Below are 24724 nucleotides of genomic sequence, written 5' to 3'. Positions count from 1 at the left end.
AAAATCTCTCACCCAAGGCAAAGAAAGAATCGGGAAATTATTTGTATTATACTGTGGTCTGCACTCTTCTCCCGAGGGCGAGTATTATGGCGCTGGAGGAATTTTGCGCAGCTTCATCATACAGCTAATGGAGGCCTATGGCAACATGATTGATTTATCTTTCCTAGATCCGGTCGCTATTCAGGAGCTGCAGGCTCACTATATCTCGCGGCTGTGTCTATTGCTGGAGAAAATTATGGGTGATATTGGTGTGGGGGTGGTATTTTTTTATTGATTGACGGTATATCTTGGGGTGATACTAATTCTGTGTCGCCTCGGGATTTCCTAGAAGTCAACCAAAAGGGTTTATCAGCGAGTCAACCAATAGGATAATTCTCGAGAATAAGAGGCTAACCGTTATTAATGCGGATGTGAGTATTGCCATAATTAGCGCCCATCTGTACCCCCACATTTCTGGGCCATTTGAGCGACACGGCCGAGTCCATAGTGGTTACGGTCTTGATGCAACACTATGTATCAACCAAACCTAGAAAAGTGGATGGCTGGGACCCCTTCTATCAGAAAAGGGAGGTCGGTCTGATAATCTGACCATGAAGTGATAGACATCGTGGTTGTATCAGCCCCTCATCAGGGTAACAAGCCTTGCCCCACTTGAAGCTGCAGCTCTCAGCCACTTTGTACGGGGGCCAAGGAAAAAGCAAAAAAAACAAGCAAACAATTTCTCCGGGCTCAATAAGCTACAAGCTTCGATCATCATAATCTGAGGAAATTCGAGTGAAGCCGATCAGCATGCTGTTTACCCGAAATATACCCGCATAGGTCATGTAGCTCAGGAGTGTATACTACCAGTCAACACGAAGTATCCCACTATCCCCTAACCCAAGCAAACAAGAATATTGCCAAAATACAAACAATTGCCAATTAATTTAACCCCGAAATGAACAAACGAACTTCTTCGCATCTCCAACCCAACCTCACTGGCAATTCTGCAGCCAAGCCCCTTGACTCCCAACCCCTCACAATCCCCACCAAAACTCCACTACAATGCATCCACAACCCCCAAAGTCACTGTCGATCCATTCCAATTACCCCCATCCCTCCCTCAATAAGCCGCCTCGGCACTCGTCATGAATCCAGTACCACTACACTTCTGCACGGGGGTTTGAGCGGAATTCGAGGACCCGGCTCGCGTGCGCGTTGTTATTGCATGCCATGCCAACCTCTCGGATCCTCTGGATACTACTTGGACATACATTATTCTTTTCTTCCTTTTGTGATTTCCTGCTTGAATAAAGATTTACTTATTGGCTACGCATCAACTGGAACTTGAACCTCAAATTGATTTAAAACAATCAATTATTTCAAGACAAGAACGTATTCAAAATGCGTCTCCAAACAAGCACCACCTTCTTATCAACCCTGCTCTTCTCAACAAGCACATTATCAGCGCGAACAAATCTCAACATTCAGCCTGAAGCTAAGCATTTAGAAAATGCCAATGCCGAATCGTCACATCTCTGGGTAACGCATTACAATGGAAATGTCTATACACTGTCGTTCGATGGGGATAAGCTATCCATATCCGATACACAGAAGACATGCGGTGGTATGCCAAGCTGGTTAACCTATGACTCGCAGAGTAAAATTGTTTACTGCTCTGATGAGAATGGGACAGCGGACGCGAGTACGCACGGTACACTGAGCGCGTATTCTGTTGGTGCCGGCGCAAAGTTGAAGGAGATCGCAAAGACCAACACCATCGGTGGAGGTGTGAACAGTGTTATTTACGAGGGTGAAGGAGATGATAAGTATATTGCTATTGCGCATTAGTAAGTTCATGAAGCTCATCCCATCGCAATCTGCGAAGAAACGAAAACATTAAATTAACATCTTCCAGCGAAGGATCAGCCGTATCAACCTACGCCCTCCCTCTCAAATCCAACAGCCACGCCAAACAGAAACTCCACTTCACTATGTCCCACAAAGGTGCAACATCCCAACAAGACGCACCTCATCCCCATGAAGTCTTCCTAGACCCAACAGGCTCCTTCCTCATTTCCCCCGATCTAGGCGCAGACCTACTCCGAATCTACAACATAAACCCACACACAGGCCATCTCAAGACATGTCCACCCCTAAACGTAACATTTGGCTCTGGTCCCCGCCACGGTCTCTTCTGGACAGACGGCACAGACAACAATAACAGCACAAACGGCGCTGGTGCACCAAGCCACGAGCGCCAAGTTGCTGCCGTGGGCAAGACAGTGATGTACCTTGTTAATGAGATTGGGGGGACGATGAACTCTTTCGATGTTTCTTATGCGCGATCGGGATGTTTAGATCTTCAGGTGAAGCAGACGCTTGTTCCTTATACCGGGGATATGCCTGAGGGTGCGACGCCGGCTGAGATCAGGATGATTGGGGATAAGTTTTATGTTTCGGTGAGGAGTGATGGGGGCTTTGATGGGAATGATTCGATTGTTGAGTTGAAGAGGGGTAAGAATGAGAAGGTTAGTGTTTTGGGGAAGACTGATGCGTGGGGTGTTGTTCCTAGAACTATGGTTATTAATCGTCGGGGTGATCTTGTGGCGATTGGGAATCAGGCTTCTTCGAATGTTGCTATTGTTAGACGGGATCGGGAGACGGGGGATCTGGGTGAGAAGGTTGCCGTTTTGGATGTTGGGGATTCTGGGGAGCCTGGGACTGCGACTGGGTTGAGTAGTGTTATTTGGGCTGAGTAGATGATTCAGTGCCCAGGTGATGGATTTGAATGTTGTCGAAGGTTGAAGTTCAACTTGAAGTCATGGATGACCTGACGAGGAAGGTTATGATGTTTTGGATACTGTGAGATAGTGTAAATTCGATGTGATCAGAGTTCAAGTTTTATATACTATGTTCTAACCTTCCAATTGAAGATAGGTTAGGTAGATGTATATCTGCTTCATCTCTTTCTATAGCGGGAAAGAAAACATGAATTTGCAGTACAAGGCATCGATGAGGCGTCAAGTCAATTACCCAAAATCAAAACCAGAACGGAACCAGCGCATATTTCATGGTGAAGGGAGTGAAACAGGAAGAAAAAGAAGTAACGACATGAAAAGGCCACACAGGTATGAACCACATATACCAAACCCCAGATATGCCACCCAGAGAAATAAAAAAATAAAATAACGATAATAAACCAAACCAAAAATGAAAGAAAAGACCATCTGCATTGATCTGCATTGAAGAAAAGGCCAGCTTTTCGCAGAGTGAATATCAAAAATCAGCACCGAAAGATAGAGAGGGAAGGAGAAAAAGTAATATAGATGAAGTGACACGACGCCAAGTCTGTTGATCTTGCTGGTCCTTGTCACGTTGTCACGTTGTCGCGTAAAGATGGAATCAAGAAATATAAAGTGGTCAAAAAAACAAAGAGCGACCATGTATAAGAGGCATCATTCATAACATGCGTAAAGCCATCAAGTAAGTTCATTGATAAAGCTTTGGGAATCACTTAAAGTCCAGCTGGAAAGCTTTCCATTTACCACCGACCGTCCGGCATCGAGGACACCCCCGAGCTGAAGTGGGGTAACTTGTTGGTCCTTGACTTGTGAAGTTGTTCATTCCATTTCCTGGACTGCGGAAGGAGGTTGGTGGACTTGAGATGAACATGTGTACGCATTCACGGCAGACACCGCAAATACATTCTGTGCAAGCGAAGCATTCATTTAGAACACGCGGCAGTTTACATTGGGCGCAGTAGATTTGGATTTCTTTGTTGCGGAATGAAGCCGGGGTTGGATTGGAGAACCGGTGATGCTGTCGTGAATTCACGGGCGGAATGAGGTTCAAGACTGGACTTGAGTCTGAGTTGACGGAATGGGCCATTCCGGATGCTGACGAGGGGAAATTCTTTCCTGATGCCGTGGACATGGAGTCTAACGATGATTCAATCGATGGGAATGGTTCTAGATCGCTATCGCGATGGCTGCGGGGTCCTTCGAATGGTGGCGGGGTAAGTGATTTGTGCAGAGGCGATGCAGCATATGAATGAGGTGGGAAAGCCCGGTGTGATCCAAGAGGTGGAAGTCCTCCAGATTGGAAAGCTGGAGGTAACGATGATCGGTTCTTAGGTCCAGGTCCAGATGGTGCTGAAGTGACGTTGGCGAGTAACGGTGCAATAGTTGGAGATCTACCAGCCTGAATGAAAAGAAGGTAAGTAAGTGGAATTTAAAAAAAGGTATGAATAGCCAGATTCCGGTTCAAACATACTTCTGAATAATGCTCATCATCAGCTTCTGTAGCTGATGTTGCTGCTTCAATAAGATCTTCCCATCGTTTACCTTGAGCCCAGGCTGCTGTCTGCGGCTCCGCGGATAAAGCCTTACGGTCGCCAAGACTGGGTCGTCGAGCATACTCCTTTGATCTTGTACGCTCATGCTTTGGTTTGCGGGCCGATTGTGTGATGGACGACTTCCGGGGACGTGACACTTTGTCTTTGCGCTGAATTGGGGGCAACGTGGACGAGCGACCGGGTGGCGAATGATTAAGGATAGACGGCAAAAGACCTCTCGGTCGCGCCGAGAATGGTGTCAAAGATTCTTGTTTGAAGTGGTCGCGCAGCGACGGCAGTTCAATAGAGGAGCGCATACGATCCTGAGTGATATCGGTGTCGGAGTGGGCGTCCTGAAAAGTGTGGGGGAGAATCGATCAGCTACAGGGATCGCGTGGGGGGGGATTTTTTTATGGAGGGGGAGGAGGGGAAGACACAAGGTAAAAATTTTTGAGGGAAAAAGGGAAAGGAAGAAAAAAGAGCACATACCATATCCGTATCCCAGTCTGATGCTAGACGATGATGGTGCAATTGTGCCAGAGCGACAGCTGCAGTGGCCGCAGCAGGGTGGGGTTCATCAAGAGCTCGAGGTGTAGCCGGGGAACTAGCGTCAGCGACATAGATGTCTCTATCCGCCACATCTGTAGGTATCCGTCAGTCATCTGGGCGGGACCCGCAGCAAATAGTCGTACACTGACCATGTCGGCGCCTAGGCGGAGTAGGATCTGGGGGAGATAGATGTGCACGTTGGTCAGGCGGGGTGTTGACCATTAACAAGAAGCTCTCCTCGGTGGCCGGGAGTTTCGGGATGTAGTGAGTCGGATGCGCTCGTCGGATATGCTCCTGCATGGAGCGATAACGTTTTTCCTGATTGAATAAATGTAATTAGACAAGGTGGAAATAGTTATAGCGATTTTTCCGCAGCTTGAATAATTGCGTGTAGGCATAGTTTATTATATATCGGGCTTTTTTCTTGTTTTGGTGTTGCGAAAGTTGCCGCCAAAGCGGATGGCGATATAGCAGGGTGGGGTTGAGTAAAGGAGGGGGGATAAGTTTAAAGGGAAGCAACTCACTCCCAGACATCGCTTGCGACAATTGGACCCATCATTATTTTTCAGAGGACAAACCACTTCATTGTTGGCATCGGTGACCGAGAAAGAGCTGGTCAACGAGCTTCGGGGAGGCATGCTGCATATATTGGGGGGGGGGGGGGGCGAGGGGTCCCTCTTTTTCGGCTGGGCTGGGGGGAGGTGAGAAAGAGGGGGTGTGGGTGTAAAGGGAAAGGAAAGGAAAAGAGAGAAGGAGTAAATGACCAAGAGCAAGGAAGCAGTTCACAAAAGGGCTGAAGAATCACCAGGATAATGCTCTCTGACTCTACGGGGAAAGAGAGAAGAGAAGAAAAGGGAAAAAAGCGATTAAGTAAAGTACGAGTACAAGTACAATTGAGGAACTCGATCCGCCATCGTCTGTAGTATGGTGCTTGCTGTTAGCCGGGGGTATTTTACTGTAATTAACGTATTCTATTTCATCCCCGCAGGAACTGAGGTACCTCCTCCCTAGGTACCCACCTGCCAGTCAAGCTAGAAAGGAGATTGTTATAAGTAATTATTAGAACACTGTACCTCCACCAGTCTCTTGTGCAGATACATCAGACTCAAAGAAGAAGTCATGTCCATATGAAAGAGGGGGTTGTATGCATGACATGGCTTCAAATGGATGTTCCCAAATTCTAAGCTATGCCAGTCGAACCGATAAGCATACGGTTCTGGAATTACGCCGGAAAGCTCGGTGCCACGCCGTAGCAGAATTTTCCTTCCTTAGCCCTTAGCTTTAGTTGAGTCCTTCTTCTTCTTCTTTTTTTTTTCTTTTTTCTTCTTCCTCTTTTTTTTATCTACAGGTTCGCATGTCTTTCTCATCTTAAATCTCCTGTCTTGTTTCATTCGTTCTTCATGAAGCGGGGAGAGCTCAAACGTTGCGATAGCGTTATCAGTGGAACAGCTCTCCCCAGCTCCAAGCTTGAAATTTGATTCCAGAAGCTATGGAAAAAAAAAAAGGAGGGAAGCTCCGGTGGCGACCGTGCCACCTTACCGTATGATTACGCGAAAATGTGAAATCAACTTTAGAAAAATTAAATTGTATTAAATTCAACAAAAAATTATCAAAAAATTAAGGAGATCAATACATAATTAACATCTTAGATCTAACTCTCTCGATCTTAACAAAGAAAACCCCGAAGAAACAAAGCATTCCATACCCTGCACAAAGACCTGAAACCACAAAGAACTTGAAACCTGCATACCGAGGCTCAACTAGGTTGACAGGGCTACATATCTTTCAGCTCAGCTTGACCTTCCAACACCGTGAATGTGACCACGATGAGCTACCAGCCCAATTCCCAATCCAATCCAATCTAATCCTGCTCTTTTCTAGAACCCCCAAATTCCCCATAAGGAAGAACCCTAGCTATCAAATACTACTGACCTTTAGGTAGGTATCTCCGACCTTTCCCGCCAGCTCCAACTCTAAATAGTGGTCACGTACAGTAAGACGAAGACTGTATTACCATCAGCGCCGTACACTGTATAACGCAGACGTATAACAGTTGCTCCGCCGGGGCACATGCCGATGAAAAGAGTAACCCCAAAGCATCCTGATTGGCCTATTACGGGTGCACGGTGGAGTTCCCAGTTCCAATTACCTGCCTCTTCATTGGTGATCGGGCTCAGCGGCAAGGGCGCCATCCCGGATGTGGATGGCCGTGCAGGAGGGGGGATCAGCTTCACCAGGAAAAAAATCACAAAATTCAAAATTAAATCCTTCTTTTTCTTCCTTTCCCACTCGGCGTTCATGGAGCTGTCTTCAGCTGTAATGTACGGAGTATGCTGTATGTACTGTTACTTGCCCACCTAGCTTAGCTTAGCCTAGCTTAGCTATACCTAGCTGTTCTGCCTTGTGTGGACTGGGCCGAGGCGGCTGAGCGGGTCAGGTGGAGCTGTGTCGTGTGTTGAGCTCGGGAAGAACTTGAAATGGAATGTACGAGGTACGGATTACTAGTATTACGACCATTTGTTCAGCTTATCGGAGATGTCGGGTTTTTGTGGATTTCTCATAAACAGCTCTGCACTCCGGATTTTATGCCTTCATACCCAACCCAACTGATCCCCGGACTGGACCAGATACGGCGGATTGTTTTATTTTATCTACAGTATTCGTTTACAACTTACTAGGATCTATTTCGTAACCGGAGTTTATACTACCTTCTATAAAACAAGATGAGCTTCATATAAAAACCAAAAAGGCGATAGTAGAGCAACTGAAATGCACGTTGATTCCTTAGCTAATAAGTCCATCGAATTCAATCAAAATTGTCTCCTCTTGCTATTTGAAACAATCTATATAATATTCAAACATTGGTTCCAAATATTAACTTCTAAATAGGAAACCATCTATGTATGTATAACGTGAACGCATTAAAACTTGAATGACTCCAGCTTGCTCCACCATCCAACATACCAGCTGCGTCTCAGATCGCCATCAGGCAACTCCTTTGCCTTGTATCTTCCAGGTTTTCCTTCTTGCCACCACAAAGGGGTAGCAACTGTACAGGTTATAATGCCAGATACTGAATGTACCTTAATGTATGTTCGGTTCACCAGGCGTCTCAGAATACTGGCTCAGCAAGCCGGCCCTTGCAGTGGCGTACTCGGTTGCCTGGTGAGAACGACCCACTCCACCGATCTCATCAGTTTGTCATGCAAGTCATCAACTCAATTCCACAAAATGAAGCATGAAACATTCTGTTTCATCCGCCATAAACCCCAAACAGTACAGTGCGTCACTGTATGTGTATAAATATCGGTCTCCAGCGAACCCTTAATCATGTATCAACTTCCGCATCCAAATCCAGGTCCCCATTCATTCGCATGAATTGAATACTCAATCAATTGGAGGCGTAAGCATGCCATTAGATGCAACATATCCATCAGGCAATACATCAAATCCAGGAGCAGAAATAGACTTCAATTTATTCATTGCTGGCACCTGAGACTGATCCATCGGACCCGCTTGATCCCCATCCTCCCCAGCAAAGAATAATAAAACTGCCTCAGCAGCAACCCTAGAATCATCATCATCATCCTCTGCCCCAGGAATCCTCGATCGCTCAATCTGCTCCACATATGAAGAAAGTAGATCAGCAGGCCAGTTCGCCCGACGTGCGAATTCGATACACAGCTCCCGGTTCGAGAATGAATCAAATTCAAAGTGTCCTTGATACGAAAGGACACGACCAGGACAATAAAGGCCTTGAATATCGCATGCAGCGCTCTTCCCAATACTCATCCACGGCGATGGGAGGGGAACCTCATTAACACCCGACGCAGCTGCAAGAGACTTCGCAATAGGTGTAGGAACCACAATGTCGCCGTGGATTAACTGGACACGGAACGGTTTGGTGCTTTCGTCGAAGACGGGAAAGTGCGATGTAAATGATTCAGAGAGGGTGATTGGGTGAATACCCATTTCAAAGCCCTTGGCCGATTTCTCGACGTGGTGGGTTAAGTTTTGCGTCCGTTCACTGTTTGGTTGTGAGAGAAGGGCTTGCGCGATGAGTTGGTGACCGAAGCAGGAACCGAAGAGCTTGACGTTCGGGAATGCGGAGTGAACTGTTTGGATATACGATTCTAGTACTTTGATCCATGGGTCAGAGTCATAGGTTGAGTTGATCGAGCCAGTGATTAGGATAGCGTCGAAAGGACCGAATGGGCCATGGTTTTGTATCTCGGAGGCATTGAAGGGTGAGGTGCGTAGACATTCTAGTGGTGGGAGGGAACCGCCTACAGCGTCGAAGGCTGTGACGTGTACACTCAGCGGACCATTTCGTAGATTCACGTTTGCATTTTTGTTGATTCGTTCTGCGGCTGCTTGGAGGAGGACCCTGAATTGCGAGCTGTAGAGGCCTCGTTTGGAATACACTGGTAAGCAGGGGACATCGGTGTCTAGAACGGCGACATGAACGCGGTGAGGAGCCATTTATGTGTAGGCTCTAGGTCGGTTTTGGACGTTATGGAAGATTAGACGATTTATGTTACAGGGAAATCTATTGTGTCTATGGTATATTGGTTTTAAAGAATTTCAAGTTCGGATGGATCCCCCGAGGCCTATGGAAAATGTATGTTGAATGCTACTGATAGGGCGCGGGGTCGGATCCGCATACCCGATAAGGATTCTTTTTAGTCATTGCGTGGAGAATCGAGGCCAGAAGAGGGAATCGAATGCTTGTCTCTGGTGAATGAGATTGGCTGAGGGACTGCCATTAGTAATATCGGCGATTGATCCGGGCACACATTTTAAATGTGTACGGAGTAGTAGTGTTGCTTTCTTCACGCTTAGTGCTAGACACGTAGGAACCCCGTATGTCAGGGAGTAGTATACTTCGAATCATCGAAATTGAATGAAGATTTCTAACAAGTCTTTTCAAGAAAGAGAATTGAATCAACATTTTTCATACAAAGAGAAAAAAAATAGATCATTCTTCAGTAGCAGTCAGTTCGGTAGATGCGAGTTGAGCCTCAACTCCTGAACAATACATTCTGACAAAGACCGCACAGTGCAAGTTTCTAGTTTTGACTGCAATCGCTGATTTTATAGTCACGAATATCCCGCATGAGATTTCTCGTGCGACAAGTCCCTCATAATTAGGTGTTTTCAACCCCTGAAGGCTGAGCGATGATGACGAGTCACTCCGAAATATCGGCTCGTCGGCTGCGACCAAATGTTTGACTTTCAAATGCTAGAGATAATCGTGCGGATATATGGGGAATACTGTTACATGTATCTGTCGGCCGAGTGACCCTGCATAAAAATAAAGTATTGTGAGCATTGGCCAATTTTAAAGTGTCAATGGGCGATCAAAATAACCCCATGGGCAAGTATACATCGGCAGGGGTCTTTAATCTAACATCACTTCCTACGCACAGGCTACACACCGTCTACTTTAATTCTCGATGTCTTTTATAAGCTATAAATAAAGCAGATATCATGAAAAAAGCAATCATACATGCATGCTTATGATTGAGGTAGGGAGTTCACGGTTATCAATCTCGATGAGCCGAAGCATTTCGTGATCGACCCCATCACAACATCAACCCCCATAGATTGCGCCATCATGATGCGGATCCCCCCAATCAGCTTACAACGAACGAACTTCACAAAGCGGAATTCCTCCACATTGAAAACATTTCGTGCCAAACATTCCTATTGGATCCCATGGCACTGAAAAAAGAGTGGAAAAGTAATGTCATTTGCTATTTGTCCTTGATCCTATAGGAATGTCGATCTCGACCCTCGCACGCCATACTGTCCACTCGATTCCTCAGCCAGACGAGAAGTATAATAACGACATTTCCAACCACGTAAATCTCGGCCGGTAGCCTGAGACCAGTTAAACAAAGAAAAGTATAAAGAGTACTTGATCGCCCATTTCGGACCTTTTGTTGCATCATTCGAATAAGCGCGTTCTGCTCACCCGTGACCTCTCATCTCCTAAATCGTCACCACTCAAAAGCATCATACTTCAAGTTCACAATGGCCCCCGCTGCCACTGCCTCGGCACCTATTGCGCCGCATGATCTCGTCAAGGATGCCCCGCTTCACATCTTCCCCGATGGTTTGAGGACTACAGGCCAGCACGCACCACTTTACGACCACATCGCCCCCTTTGATAAATTCCCTAAGCAAATTACCGGTCCTACAGTTTGGAATCCGGAGGAGTACAGATCAAAGCCCGAGAAATGGACACATCAATTCACTCCGGACCAAGTTGAGGAACTGAGCTCCGCAGCCGACGCTTTCCTTCAATCTAAGACCCCGCTTACCGGTATCAGCAAAGTCCGTGCTACCCAGAACCTACACAAAAAACCAAAAGAAAATGATACTGACCATTTCATAAGAATAACTTCCGCGTCCCTGTTCTCGCACCATACCTCGAGACACTCCGTCTCGACCTCATCAACGGCAAAGGATTTATCCTCTTCAAGGGCTTTCCTGTACAAAAATGGGGAAACCACAAGTCGGCCGTTGCATACATGGGTCTGGGCACTTACCTAGGCTACTTCGTTAGCCAGAACAGTCGCGGCCATGTATTGGGTCACGTCAAGGATCTCGGCGAAGATGCCACCCAAATCGATAAGGTCCGCATTTACCGCACAAACGCTCGGTATGTCACCAATCTCACTGCATGCAGAACAGGTAAAATAGAAAATAGAAAAGCTAACAATCTCCCAGTCAATTCTTCCATGCCGATGACTCCGACATCGTCGGACTACTATGTATCGCCAAGGCACTGGAAGGCGGCGAATCCGACCTCGTCTCCTCACACAACGTCTACAACAACCTCGCAGTTGAGCGCCCAGACGTCCTCAAGACCCTCACAGAACCAATCTGGTACTTCGACCGCAAAGGCGAAACAAGCAAGGGTGAAGATGAATACATCCGCACAAGCGTAATCTACCTTGAGCGCGACAACGGCCGCGTCTACACAAAGTAAGCTTCCCACCCGCCCACTCAAAAGACATGTTCATACTAACAAAATAATTTTAGATGGGACCCATACTATGTCCGCTCTCTCACCCGCTTCTCAGACGCAGGAATCATCCCCCCTCTCAGCGCCGCACAAACAGAAGCTATTCAGGTCCTAGAAGATACCTGCAACAAACTCTCTCTTCATATGGTTCTTGATATCGGAGATATCCAGTTCCTTTCTAATGCGCACATTCTGCATGCGAGAACTGCTTACACAGACCATGCCCCCCCTGCGCCACGACGACACTTGATGCGTCTTTGGCTTGCTACACCTGAGAATGAGGGTGGGTGGAAGTTGCCTTTCTGGGATAGTAATGAGAAGAAGAGAGGTGGGATTCAGGTTGATGATCAGGCGCCTGTTGCGCCACTTGATGCGGAGTAGATTGACGGCTTATTAAAGCTGGATTTGAATCTCAGTGCTTTCTTTCGAGCTTACTGAGACTGATGTATAATGATTTTTATGTGAGGTTCTTTATAACATGCAGATATTTGGATGCTTTAAATTTTCAAAACCGGTTCAATAGTAGCAATGATCATTCAATTATACTTAAAAAAACCGTTGTTATATCCCCAAGAGCCAATGCAAAGTGAAGGCTTGTCTTCAAGTTGCAAGAGCTTACACGTATCAATTATGCAGTTGTATGATCTCTCTCAGAACATAGAGATGCCATTTCAGACCCCTTCAATCTTAATGGGTCTTCATTATTAGCGAATGGAGCATATTTATCAACGAGGTGGTACATATCAGAGTATGCTCTGTTATCAATCATGCCAGTGCAGGTTTATGATTGAATATTCTTAGATTAGTTCCCAAGGTTAAACTCACAGCTGCCGCACAGCTCGACCTGAACTCCTGTGATTGGTCGAGTAAATTGTATTATAGTAAATACTATAAAGGCAATACCTGTCCGCCCACCCATTCTTAGGCTCGCTAGGACCATTATGGCGTAAATGAGTCCTGGTATAGATCTTGTTACTGATTTTGTTATAACAGCAACGCCAGTCGGCCATCTCCATCTCATGGTGTGCATAGAATGCAGCAGAGTCAAAGATGTAGATGATAGATACATGAGCGAACGAATTGTGACTATTTTTGAAAATTGCACTTCGAAAATCAAGCATGAGACATCCGAATCAAGAATCAACCAGGTAAAACCTGGACTCAAGAAACAGTCAAATGATCATGAATCAATAGATTGCATCAAAAAAGCTATCCATCAAGTCCTGAAGCGCCCACTTCGCATATCCGCTAGGCATATAATCGACTAGATCCCTTAGCGGCCAGAAACACTTCATGCAATTGATGGTATCGTGGACAACAGAGATCTTATCCCCAATCAAAATCTCAATAGTCTTTTCCATAGAAGGAGAGCAAGTGAGCGTTGTTCCGAGCTCCATCCACTCGGCGAGAGTGAGTCGACGTGAAATGAGGCGCTTAGCAGATTCGCTGGTGTCGACTGCGCGTCGGAGAGCTTTGATCTTTCCACAGAGGAGAAGCTCCTCGTTGAATTTTGCCATCAATGGGTCTTGGATGAGCACGCCCAGTTTGGCGGTGATATCATCTGCCGCGCCTGCTGATTCGATGTGGGTTTAAGGCCAAGGGATATCATTGTTCGCGGCCCCGAGATTCATCCGAGCTTGCTGGTTTTGGCGTTATGTCGGTTGTTGCAATCGGCTAGAGGAGGACTCCTTCCATCTCGTTTTTGACTGCTGGAGTCAGACTTAGGTCACACTTGGTCTTGGGACGTTTCTCAGGAAGGCGGATCTCGGGAAGGCGAGTCTCCATTGGATAAGGCCTTGGATAAGGCCAGGTAAAAGCGCGTTGCTGAGTTGAGATGAGTGCTTCCGCACAACGGGGTTGAAGCGCAGGGGAAATCTGAGCTTGGGGCTGAGACAGTAGCATGGTTGGAGGACGGTGGGATGAATCAGATGAAGAGGAGTGGGATGAATTTAAAACCATCAGATGGAAGGACGAAGCTCGTTGGGGGTGAGAGAAAGAAGGCGAGAGAAGGTGGAAGGGGAGCGAGGGTATTAGGCAGCCCTCGACACTACAGTGAAGTGAAAGAGGGAGCGATAAGGGTACTGAGGACTTTTGAATTGTTCATTTCACATTAAGAGTTAAGCTCTTCTTCTATGGGGTATACATAAACCATCTCTAACGCCAGGCAAAAGAAAAAATGCTATACCACGCTCCCATATTAATGCACAAGCTTGTAATTACCACCACTAGCAATCTCCAGCTTCCCACGAGACACCATTCCAGCCAGAAACTCACGCAGTTCTTCATTGCTAAATGGGAACCCACCAGGTACCACAATCTTCAACATCATGACAATGCGCTGGAGAGGCATAGCACCTTGATTGGTGAGCATTCCCACAATGAATTGCCAGTATAGATTCATCTTCTCCATGGCGGCAGCCTCTGCAGTTTCCTTAGCGGCAGCCGCGGCCGCAGCTTCTGCTGCTGCTGCTGCGTCACCGACCGGTGCCTCATCTTCTGCCATGGAGCCGGTGTCGCCGCCTGGACCTTGTTCGTTCTCCGTGGACAGTGTTTCAAGTACTCGGAAGCTGTCCCGGTGGGTCTCAGCTAATATTCGTTTACTTACCCAGAACAGACACGCGCTGCGGACGAGGGGGGCGGTCATCTCCAATGCGCTTGCGAGCTCAGTGACAGTTTTTGCGATGGGCTCTTCGGAGTCGCCTTGGAAAGCATAGACTACCGTGGCTTGCCATGTTGTTACCTCGTCTGCGAAGGTGCGATCACCCAGTTCCAATTCGACGGCGACCTGACCAAGTCCATTCCGCCACGTAAGCTTGCGCGATTGTTTCAGAGATTCAAATCCGGCGGAATATTTCTCTTGCATCGATCGGATCTCATCGGGAATCTTGAATTCTTGATCCTGGATCTCGGGCCAGAAGAAGCGCGACAGAATCTTCGTATGAAGTTCAGGGATGTCTGGTCTTGGTATGCGTCTTGAAGTCATGCGGGAAGGAGGTTTATTGAAGCCTTGGTCGTTCCTAACGACGGCATCGACACGTCGAGAGTCTGAAATATCGCGAAGCATAACCTCGCATGCTTGTAGAGCTGAGTCACCAAAGCGTACTTTCAGTAGTTCTAGGACAGATATCTCCTGATCGTAATCGTCACGCTTCTGTAAGAGACGATCACCCAACAGCGTTTGCAATTCTTTGACAAATGTCTCTTTCGAGTCGAATAAGCTAATCAGACTGTCAATAACATCTGAACTCTTTGACTTCCGATAGTCCGGCGCAGCATCAACGGGGTCCGGCATCCAGTTCAAATCATTCCAATCCATCTCACTCTTATTTTGATTAAGCGATAACTGATGTGCCCTGGTTAACTCCGTCGCTAGCTCAATCAAGGTTTCCCCAGACGAAGACATCGATGGCTCAGTAGCTGCAGTGGCACATGGGTCTGCCAACAATCCACCGACTATCACTCTAACGGTGTCCTCACGTTCCCTTAAATAACGCCTAATAGGACGTGCAATTCGATCCAAGAGGACACCTTTCGGATCTAGGAGATGAAAAGCCCGAATAATCGATATGTATAATTGCAATATCTGCACAGTAGACGCGCCAGGGTGTAAAAGACGCTGGGTCAGAAGCGCAATAAAGGTCTGAGTGACATGTGCTCGAGCTGCCGGATGTGTTGTAAATTGTCGCAAATCCTCAATTGCACCAGAACTCAGAGGCCACTCAACAATGACATCGAACAGTTCGCTTGTACGAAGTGCACCGAGACGTGCAATTGCAATTTCTTGCCACTGTTCGACATCCCCGAAACTCACGTCCAAAGCGCCCGGTAACGGGTTCCCGACAGGAGGTGTATGGATGATAGCAAGCACTTGAACTACAAGACGTGAGAAGACATTCTCTACCCAGTACCTCAAATGCTGAGCCACTGCGGTCGGTCGTTTCCAACGCTTATTGTATGCCGCACGTACAAACTCACTCATCATGATGTTCATTACACTGGCAAACACTTTCTGCGCCTTATCCCCACCAAGTCCGACAAGCTGAAGACCATTCAGGAAGGCTAGCAGCTGATCCCGGGTTACAGTAATGTTCGGTAGCTCTCCCTCGACCATGATCAATGCGCGAGTTTCTGGACTCGCATCTACCCAATCCTCGTACAATACGGAATATTGTCGGTCAATATCCATGCCATCGTGGCTATTGTTCTCCGATTCCGAGTTGTCAAGCAAAGTATCGATCCCCAAGATAACCAACGCATTGCGTGCCAGCTCACCGGCCAAAAGGGTTGCGATTTGTTCCCAGGGTAATGAATATGAGACAACTGTATGAAAGACGCGTTGAAGTTGAGTTAAAAGTCGCCCTTGTTCAGCGACGGGTATGAGCGGCATCACATAATGTACAATTGGCGCTAGGTAGATTCGACGAGCTAACTGTAGACAGTCGACAATTGTCCGCAGCAAACCTTCTTCCTCGGGAGACTTGAGAAGCTATTCAATTGTGTTTCGTTAGTACTTGTACAGGCGTAGTAACTAGTATAACATTAAGCTCTTACTTCATGAAGACCCCCACGGAGGTTCGTGAGAAAATGTCTCCGCATCTCATCACCGTACCATTCAAATAAATCCCTTTGACCCGAAGTCTGCCCATGCTGAGCCGAAGCAGTCAAGTAAGCGACCGCCTCCCCAGTCTCCTTCGAGGGTGGGCTAAGTCGGTTCGAGTCTTTCAATGCCTCGCTTCCATCGGTCCCTCTTGATTCATAAATGTGCGCAAAGCCCTGGTCCGGTATACATAGATACGCCGTGGCAGCGGACCAAGCTTCTTTACATGCCTGGCGGGCCGATGTGTTGTCCGTGTTCTGATAAGGCGGCGCGAAGGAATCGTTTTGGACGGTAGAGGAGGATTGAAATGAGGCCGCTAAGTTCTGGTCGTTATCGTAACTAGATGCGAATGGTGGCCGAGCTTCGAGTGACGCGGGGGAGAAAACAGAGCCGAAGACGCGTCGACGTCCCGCGGCTAGAGGAGTTGTAGACAACATGATTATTAAGAACTCGCCAGCATTGTGTAGCTGTAGGATCTGGTGGTCATATTAAACCGACTTCGCGATTGTTGAGGTCGTGTTGTTCCTCTGAGTTGTTGACCGTTCATGATGGGTCGCATGGTCACGTGATGTCCATTTTATAGCCAACATGGAAAGCGATAACAATGAAGGTGGCTGAAGTGTCAGATCCTATAGCTAGCTAAATACAAACCCTAGGTATGGCTTTCCGCGATATAATAAACTGCTATCACATAGTTTCTAAGTACAATGGAGCTATATTTCTTCAAATCTCGCGTGATGCCAAATAGTTTGTCAAGACTGGCATATCTGAAGCACCAAGGCCGATGCAAGGTGATAACAAAGATTGCGCATGAAATCGACAGGTGTATGGGGAATGTGTGCAACAGCTCAAATCAGGTTCAACGCTTAATGACATATGACAAGGGGGGTATCGTGTCACCTCGAACATAGTGACCGCGGTTCATAAACAAGGCGTCAAAAATTAGGCCCAACCAGATATGAACCATGCCAAATACTGTAGTAGATATTCTTCCTAGTTCTGATCCACCTTCTCCCACTCGCTATCAGTGCTTCCGTATCCAGAACTATCTCCACCGTTGCTGATGCGCTTCTTGGCATCTTGGCTGGCCGATGCAGCACTGCCAGTTGTCAAAGCGGAAGCGGAGGTTTTCTTCTGGCCGACCAAGTTCTCGGTCTCAGTCTCGCTATCGGCACTGTCCAGCACGGAATCCTTCTTCCTGTTTTTATCGGACCCGATACTCGCTGTCTCGGCCTGTGCTTTCTTGTCGGCTTCCTGCGCTCGCTGCACGGCCTGCACTTCTCGCGCAAACCAGTTGATCGAGAACCATAACCCGCCGCTGAGGAACGAGAGGACGACGAAGTGGATGCTATACGTTGCTAGGAGGAGGACAAGGAAGAGGAGCTGGAGCGCAGCAAAGGTAACGTTGGTCGCGATCAACAGCGTTGGGGTGGGGCCTGGCGTGAAAATGCTCGACCATAGCTCCTCCATAAAGGACGCCATGATGTGGTGGTTTTTGCCTTGGATGTGAAGTTGCAAAGTGACGTCGATGGAAAATCGGAAATAGGAATCCGTAAAAGACAAAGACTGGAGACCCGAGGCCGGAGGCAGTATTCCGAGATTCAGAATAATAAGCAGGAAGGGAAATGGTCCCACTTCGCTCTAAAAAACCCCTCGAAAGGCGGAAAGAGCACGACGAAAGAGCGGGGGCGATCAGCCACGACTTACAAAGAGGAAAAGAAAATTGGGTCTACCAACAACATTACCCCATGGGGATTTTGAGACTAACCTACTAATCGTGATGAGGCTTCATTTTATACATACTTGCATCATTCGGTAATGCGTGTCAGGACGATCAGATGCAGATATCATCCGCTTTGTCGCGGGATACCATCATGCATCTATTCCGCGCCCAACGTGACCGGATATTCGAATATCCTTCTGACCTTGCATACGATGGACCCCTTCCAAGGCTCAAGCACGGTTATGCCTAACCAGGATTGGGCGGCCAAGAGAGTTTCGGGGTAAGCCCGAGAGTTGGAGCAGAGAGATGGGAAAGAGGCTGACGAAATAAACTGCTAGTTAGGCCTCATCTGGACATTCTTGTGGTATAGAGGAACCTTGTTTCTACAAATTGATTACAAGCTTCATTCATTTATTCGAACCTATATCTATTTTATTCGTATCTAGTCTAGCAGAACCTCGGAGGCACTGGCAAATCGCCAGTAACCACCTGAGCAATGGTCCATGCAGCAAACAAGGTGATCCTGGTTCCTTCTCGTTGTCTTGTTTCAATCAGCACCCTAATATCCTCCAAATGGCGAATTCTAAAAGGCCTTAGAAGCTCGGAAATCAGTTTACCCTCGCCCTGCGAGTCTTCTTTTCCAATAGCCGCCCGAGAACGCCAATTGGCCTCACGCTATTACGACCTCGTCCCCGCCTTCCACTCCACGTTTTAACCTTTACGTGGGTGATCCACCACTATCCTTTCCCCATCCGGTCCAATCCTTCCGATCCAACCATGAAAACCGCGCATTGCCGTCATAGTACTTCGCCCAACCCCGACTCGGGCCCCCGCAAACTTCATCGGCATCCGGCTTCTTGGCCAATCACAAAGGTTGTTTAGCCAAAGTGAACCGTACTGATTCCTATCAGTCAAAAAGGAGGGGGTGGATCAAACATGGGGGATATGGGGATACTACCCGGCCAACCAAATTCATATAAATACAACTTGACCCAGCCTGTCTCTGGAGCTGTTCCCCAGATACGAGGTTGTCAAGCTTAAATCTTATTCTCAACTTACTACACATAGATTCGTAAGTCATGGCGAATCAACCAGAAATATCGAAGACCTTCTCACCAGATGATGGAACAATCGAAGGCTTCACACACCATGCCGAGGACATCACGGCAGACCGTGAACCATATGGTCCACCTGGTCTTCGTGGGCTGGTGAGCAATCCATTCGTCCTCATGTGTGCTGCTTGCTCTACGCTTGGTGGTTTGATTTTCGGTTACGACCAAGGTGTCGTGTCGGTTATTTTGGTCATGGACCAGTTCCTGGATGAATTCCCCCGCATCGCTGGCTCGGGCGCGGGTTTCTGGAAAGGTCTATTGACTGCAATGATTGAATTGGGTGCTTTGCTTGGTGCCTTGAATCAAGGTTGGATTGCGGACAAAATCTCTCGTCGATACTCAATCCTAGTTGCTGTTGTGATCTTCACTATTGGTTCAATCTTGCAAACTGCTGCCGTTGAGTATTCCATGTTGACGGTAGCTCGATTGATCGGTGGTGTCGGTATCGGCATGCTGTCCATGGTTGCACCATTGTATATATCTGAAATCAGTATGTCATTTCAATCTCTTTTTTCCATATATCTATGAGTATCTCGCGTGACATGACCCAGACTAACTTTTATCTTTACTAAAGGTCCGCCGGAATGCCGTGGAACACTACTTGTCCTTGAGGAATGGTGCATCGTTCTTGGTATCGTGATCGCTTACTGGATCACATATGGCACACGCTACATGGCCGGAGAATGGGCATGGCGTCTCCCTTTTCTGCTCCAGATGGTTCCAGGCTTCATTCTGGCCGCTGGTGTGATCATGCTACCCTTCTCGCCACGTTGGCTAGCTTCTAAGAACCGCAACGAAGAAGCCCTGCAAAGTCTGTGCAAACTGCGCAACTTGCCTCCCACAGACCGACGCATTCGTCAGGAGTTCTTGGATATTCAAGCTGAAGTGAAGTTCCACCAAGAGATGAACGCTGAGAAGCACCCCAATTTACAGAGCGGGTCGAAGAAGGATTCCCTTCTTCTGGAATTGGCGTCTTGGGCCGATTGCTTCAAGAAGGGTTGCTGGAGACGTACTCACGTCGGTATTATGATCTGCTTTTTCCAGCAGGTAAGTCAAAGCATATTAACAAACTACATTTCAAAGTTGCTAACAGTCATTAGTTCGTCGGAATCAACGCTCTGATCTACTACTCCCCCACTCTTTTCGGTACCATGGGCCTCAATTCCAGTATGCAGCTTGTTATGTCGGGTGTTCTCAACGTTCTACAATTAGTCGGTGTCACAACTAGTGTCTTCACCATGGACACAGTCGGCCGTCGAAAGCTCCTCATGATTGGATCCGTTCTTATGGCGATTGCTATGATTGTAATTGCTGTCTTAGTCGGTCTCTACAGCTCCGACTGGTCATCACACCAAGCAGAAGGCTGGACAAGTGCAGCATTCCTCCTATTCTACATGGTTGCATTCGGAGCTACCTGGGGACCAATCCCCTGGGCCATTCCCTCCGAAATCTTCCCCTCCTCTCTCCGTGCAAAGGGTGTAGCTCTGGCCACTTGCTCCAACTGGCTGAACAACTTCATCATCGGTCTCATCACCCCTCCCCTTGTTGAGGATACTGGCTACGGAGCTTACGTTTTCTTCGCCGTCTTCTGTCTCCTCTCTGGGGTCTGGACTTACTTCTTTGTACCTGAGACGAAGGGTCGCACTCTTGAACAGATGGACCACGTCTTCAAGGATAACTCTAGCGAGTATGAGAAGGGTCGTCGTGCTGCTATTGAGGCGGAGTTGCTGGAGCGGGATCTTCTTAACCCCAACCGGGGAAATGTATAAATTTTGATATTTGGCGCACAGTGCGAGCATAGCGAAGGAATTTGTCTCAGTATGTAATTTCTTTTATTAGCCTTTGATGACATGGTATATGAGGAATATGAATATTTGAAATCATGTTTCGTGCCCTTCGCAGTACTATCCGTAGGAGCCCATAGAATCGGACAGTACGTCGCAACCATCAATCGGCGGGTTCGTGTCTGTGGTTGACAATATAGTAGTCTACACACACGAATGTAAAATTGGCGTTTGCATATTATTAACTTTCTAGATTTTGAATATCGCTTATATTTCGCGATTCTAACGGGGTGACGAGATGTTCTTTACATATGTGCTGTGACAACAGGCGAGATCCGACCCGAGTCCCACGCGAAAGCCGAAATGCGATGCGAGAGCCTAAATCTAATGACACCATACTAGTGCCAATGTAATGATGGGGTAGTCTGGGGAAGGTAAATAGAAGAGATATTTAAAATGTGCTGTGATTCCATTTTTGTTGGACCTTTGACGTTGAACTGAACGGATTCTTTCGGACTTTTCGTTATTACTATTATTCGCCATGCGTCTTATGCCATTGGCCCTCGGGGCCTTGTATACTTCTTTAGTATCCGCTCATACTATAGATAAAGCTATCAAGATACAGGCATCCTCGAAAGCATCATCGGGAGTTTCACAACCTGTTCAACATGACTTTGTTTCGCTTTCCTTGCCGATTCATTTCTTCGCTGATTATGCGGGTAAGTTCACAAAGAATAACATGTCCTTTTGCTAGATGCTAATACTTGATAGGAAATAAGAGCACCCCGAACACATTCTCTCGGGATATAGTCGAACTCCTCCACCACAAGACTGGTGCTTATCCTCACATCCGCGTTGGCGGTACATCTGCGTAAGTGTTTAATCAAGCCCACTGCTCAATTGATCTTTAATCTAACACAAAACATAAAATAGGGATCGAGCAATCTATAACGCGTCTCAGACCGAATCAATCATTCTATCCACCGAATATTCCAATGGCATTCCTCTTGAAGTCTACGTCGGCCCGACCTTCTTCGAGGGATTTGAAAGCTTCCCCGGCGTTCCCTGGACATTCCAAGTCAACCTCGCCAACAACAAGAGCGGTGCGTTAGACAATGCACTTGCCGAGGCACGAGTCGCTTTGAATCATATCAAGGGTAACCTGGTTGCTTTCGAAGTTGGCAATGAACCTGATCTCTATCCTGGTGATGTCCGACCATTGAATTATTCAACGGCAGATTATGTTCGCGAGTGGACGGGTTTCGCCGATGCTATCTCTAATCGCGTTTTGAGGGGTAATCGTTATGGACTGGACTATTGGAAGATTTTTCAGGCTTTGACTTTTGTGTCTAAGGGTGATTCGTTCTCGACGTGAGTGAGGCATACTTAAGCAAATTTTTTTCGTTGTACTGATTTGGTACAGAGCCAAGGCATTCCATGATGGAATTAGTAAGACTGGTCATGTTAAAACTGTCTCTTTACATCAGTAAGTCTTTTTATGCACCGGATACCTGTTCTGCTCTGACTTTAGTTCCAGATATGCATCAGGAAATCAGGCGTGGGTTCGTCTACAAAGCAAGTATTCCTATGTGACCGTGATTTGTGAATAAACCTCTTATTTCCCCCAGATTCATTCATGAACCACAATGCTGTTGTCGGAAACCTCACTCAATACACCACAGACATGGAAGTAGTCCATGCTGCCGATCCCAACATTACATTTCTCTTGGGTGAAACAAACAGCGACTACGTTAATTTAAATATGGCTCAAGTTGAGGGCGTTTTTGGAAGCTCACTCTGGCTGGTTGATTACCTTCTCTATGGAATGAGCATGGTAAGCTATCAAACACCCCATCTTGCAATATTAATTGAATTAACACTTTGTATAGAGTATCAGCCGCTTCAACTTGATTCAGGGTACTAATTTCGGTTATACCTGTTGGGTCCCGATTGAGTATAACGGACAGAAACCTGGTGTTCGACCACCGCTATATGGTCAACTTGTTGCAGCAGATGTGATTGGACGACACCCTAATGTCCAGGTACAAGCATTGAATCTAAATAGATGGGACTTGTCCGCGTATGCTATTTATGAGTCTGGTGTTCTGGTGAGATACGTCGTTATCAACTTGGACGAGTGGAACACAACAACTTCGTATGCGCGTCCTACTCAAAAGCTTGCTCTGGATGTCCCGAAGCATGTTAGTACTGCTGAGGTGAAGCGTTTGACTGGGCCTGGAGCCAGTTCTATCAACGATATTACTTGGGGTGGGCATAGCTGGAATTACACGTCTAATGGCAGACTTGGACAGTTCGGCGAGCATGAGACTGAGGTTGTTCATCCTCGTGGTGGATATGTACATTTAAATTTGTTCTCTACTGAGGCCGTAGTGATTGAGCTTCGTCGGTAGGAGCTTTCTCTGACCTGTGTCTACAACTATTGAACGTTGAAATGATATTACTCTTTGAGAGCTTAAGCGTTTCCATTATTTCCATCTAATATTACATTGAGCCCCCGATGAACCATCTCTGGGGCAAGAAGAAAGCTGTGCACATGCCGTCTTCAGCTGCGAGACTCCATGAATTATTCATTCTGTCTCACATGGCGAAAGGTGTCTGCATCTCTGAGTCCCTTTGTGATGCTTTCTGCGGGATCTCTAGCATGATATCATGAAACGGCATCGAGTTGAGTAATGGACGGCAACAGGCATAGCAAGTTCGATTTAATCTTGCGAGATTAAGGAGACTTGGAAGATGCTTCATGGCAAGCTCTTTTGCGATCATCTCGATGATCTCCGATGGGATGTAAAGAGGAGATTCCATAGCACTAGCCCTGGAGATTGGCAACTCCTTCGAGTGCAGCCCGGGGACTTCAAATATTGTATATGTCGACGGGTAGGCTATCAGTCAATGACCGTGTAGATGAGGCTTGAGGAACGCTTATATGAAGGTTTTCGAGGGATAAGTTGATCACAATAGGCTTGAAAAATTGGTTAAGTAGAAATTGACCCAATTCCCGGGTCGAAATCTCGATCCCAACTTCAGATACGGGCAGTTTGACCGAGTGGTCCAAGGCGATTTGATATGTGCATAACTAATATATAAATTGTCTCATGACCAACCTATCTAGTAGTATATACAAGATTGGACATCGAATGAACGAAAATGTCGTTGAGAATAAAACAATTCATTGTATAGTATATCTTGTATCTGAAGTATGACATCGACAAATGCTAGTACTAGTACGCATAAGACGGAAAAGCATCAAGATCAGCAGTATACCGACTCGTGCATACCAGTATGGCACAAGAGGCTCGATATTGTAAAATCTTAAGTTCTAATATGAAGACTTCCTACCGATATAAAGAAAGGCATTCGTTTATTCGATATGAAGAATAGTAAGCGAGCTCCGCCGCTGCGGATGGGGTTTCGTATTCTTGATTCCGACCTGTCTATATCTTGTCAGCTAGTAGTTAAGACTAGCTTCCTCCACTTTCTGATTAGTATTACTTAAGTATCGATAGCTTACTATTCTAAGAATAGGCTAGTTGTATTGTTAGCTTTAGTTAGTTACCTCAATTGTAATCTTGGGGTTATGATGTTAACTTGAA

General features: G+C 46.8%; 9 protein-coding genes across 9 annotated transcripts; 4 read left to right on the top strand and 5 right to left on the bottom strand.

Moving 5' to 3' along the window:
* Positions 1 to 1383: 1383 nt before the first annotated feature.
* N7478_002389 (uncharacterized protein) lies at positions 1384 to 2741 on the top strand (the record flags this gene model as incomplete). The annotated part of the gene is made up of 2 exons (XM_056918603.1): positions 1384 to 1829; positions 1898 to 2741. 2 exons carry the CDS (start codon positions 1384 to 1386, stop codon positions 2739 to 2741), a joined length of 1290 nt encoding a protein of 429 aa, XP_056781761.1.
* A 751-nt stretch (positions 2742 to 3492) lies between these two features.
* rfeD (uncharacterized protein) lies at positions 3493 to 5502 on the bottom strand (the record flags this gene model as incomplete). Its single annotated transcript, XM_056918602.1, has 5 exons — positions 3493 to 4182; positions 4255 to 4668; positions 4805 to 4956; positions 5014 to 5182; positions 5389 to 5502. The coding sequence occupies 5 exons, from the start codon at positions 5500 to 5502 to the stop codon at positions 3493 to 3495; spliced, it is 1539 nt and encodes a 512-aa protein (XP_056781760.1).
* A 2749-nt stretch (positions 5503 to 8251) lies between these two features.
* On the bottom strand, positions 8252 to 9346 carry N7478_002387 (type 1 glutamine amidotransferase; the record flags this gene model as incomplete). Its single annotated transcript, XM_056918601.1, has 1 exon — positions 8252 to 9346. One exon carries the CDS (start codon positions 9344 to 9346, stop codon positions 8252 to 8254), a length of 1095 nt encoding a protein of 364 aa, XP_056781759.1.
* Positions 9347 to 10900: 1554 nt separating this feature from the next.
* On the top strand, positions 10901 to 12278 carry N7478_002386 (TauD/TfdA family dioxygenase; the record flags this gene model as incomplete). Its single annotated transcript, XM_056918600.1, has 4 exons — positions 10901 to 11203; positions 11266 to 11531; positions 11600 to 11857; positions 11915 to 12278. 4 exons carry the CDS (start codon positions 10901 to 10903, stop codon positions 12276 to 12278), a joined length of 1191 nt encoding a protein of 396 aa, XP_056781758.1.
* An 806-nt stretch (positions 12279 to 13084) lies between these two features.
* N7478_002385 (uncharacterized protein) lies at positions 13085 to 13799 on the bottom strand (the record flags this gene model as incomplete). The annotated part of the gene is made up of 2 exons (XM_056918599.1): positions 13085 to 13470; positions 13619 to 13799. 2 exons carry the CDS (start codon positions 13797 to 13799, stop codon positions 13085 to 13087), a joined length of 567 nt encoding a protein of 188 aa, XP_056781757.1.
* Positions 13800 to 14094: 295 nt separating this feature from the next.
* Positions 14095 to 16931, bottom strand: N7478_002384 (anaphase promoting complex subunit 2; the record flags this gene model as incomplete). The annotated part of the gene is made up of 2 exons (XM_056918598.1): positions 14095 to 16383; positions 16449 to 16931. 2 exons carry the CDS (start codon positions 16929 to 16931, stop codon positions 14095 to 14097), a joined length of 2772 nt encoding a protein of 923 aa, XP_056781756.1.
* A 556-nt stretch (positions 16932 to 17487) lies between these two features.
* Positions 17488 to 17976, bottom strand: N7478_002383 (V-type ATPase assembly factor PKR1; the record flags this gene model as incomplete). The annotated part of the gene is made up of 1 exon (XM_056918597.1): positions 17488 to 17976. One exon carries the CDS (start codon positions 17974 to 17976, stop codon positions 17488 to 17490), a length of 489 nt encoding a protein of 162 aa, XP_056781755.1.
* A 1320-nt stretch (positions 17977 to 19296) lies between these two features.
* Positions 19297 to 21098, top strand: N7478_002382 (sugar porter family MFS transporter; the record flags this gene model as incomplete). The annotated part of the gene is made up of 3 exons (XM_056918596.1): positions 19297 to 19819; positions 19904 to 20376; positions 20430 to 21098. The coding sequence occupies 3 exons, from the start codon at positions 19297 to 19299 to the stop codon at positions 21096 to 21098; spliced, it is 1665 nt and encodes a 554-aa protein (XP_056781754.1).
* A 556-nt stretch (positions 21099 to 21654) lies between these two features.
* On the top strand, positions 21655 to 23524 carry N7478_002381 (glycosyl hydrolase family 79 C-terminal domain-containing protein; the record flags this gene model as incomplete). The annotated part of the gene is made up of 6 exons (XM_056918595.1): positions 21655 to 21832; positions 21885 to 21984; positions 22047 to 22484; positions 22537 to 22562; positions 22742 to 22947; positions 23003 to 23524. 6 exons carry the CDS (start codon positions 21655 to 21657, stop codon positions 23522 to 23524), a joined length of 1470 nt encoding a protein of 489 aa, XP_056781753.1.
* Between the last annotated feature and the right edge of the window lie 1200 nt (positions 23525 to 24724).

This window comes from Penicillium angulare, assembly GCF_028827245.1.
Source record: "Penicillium angulare strain IBT 27051 chromosome Unknown utg000003l_segment0_segment0, whole genome shotgun sequence".
Classification (NCBI taxonomy): Eukaryota; Fungi; Ascomycota; class Eurotiomycetes; order Eurotiales; family Aspergillaceae; genus Penicillium; species Penicillium angulare.
This window is presented reverse-complemented; position numbering and strand designations above follow the sequence as displayed.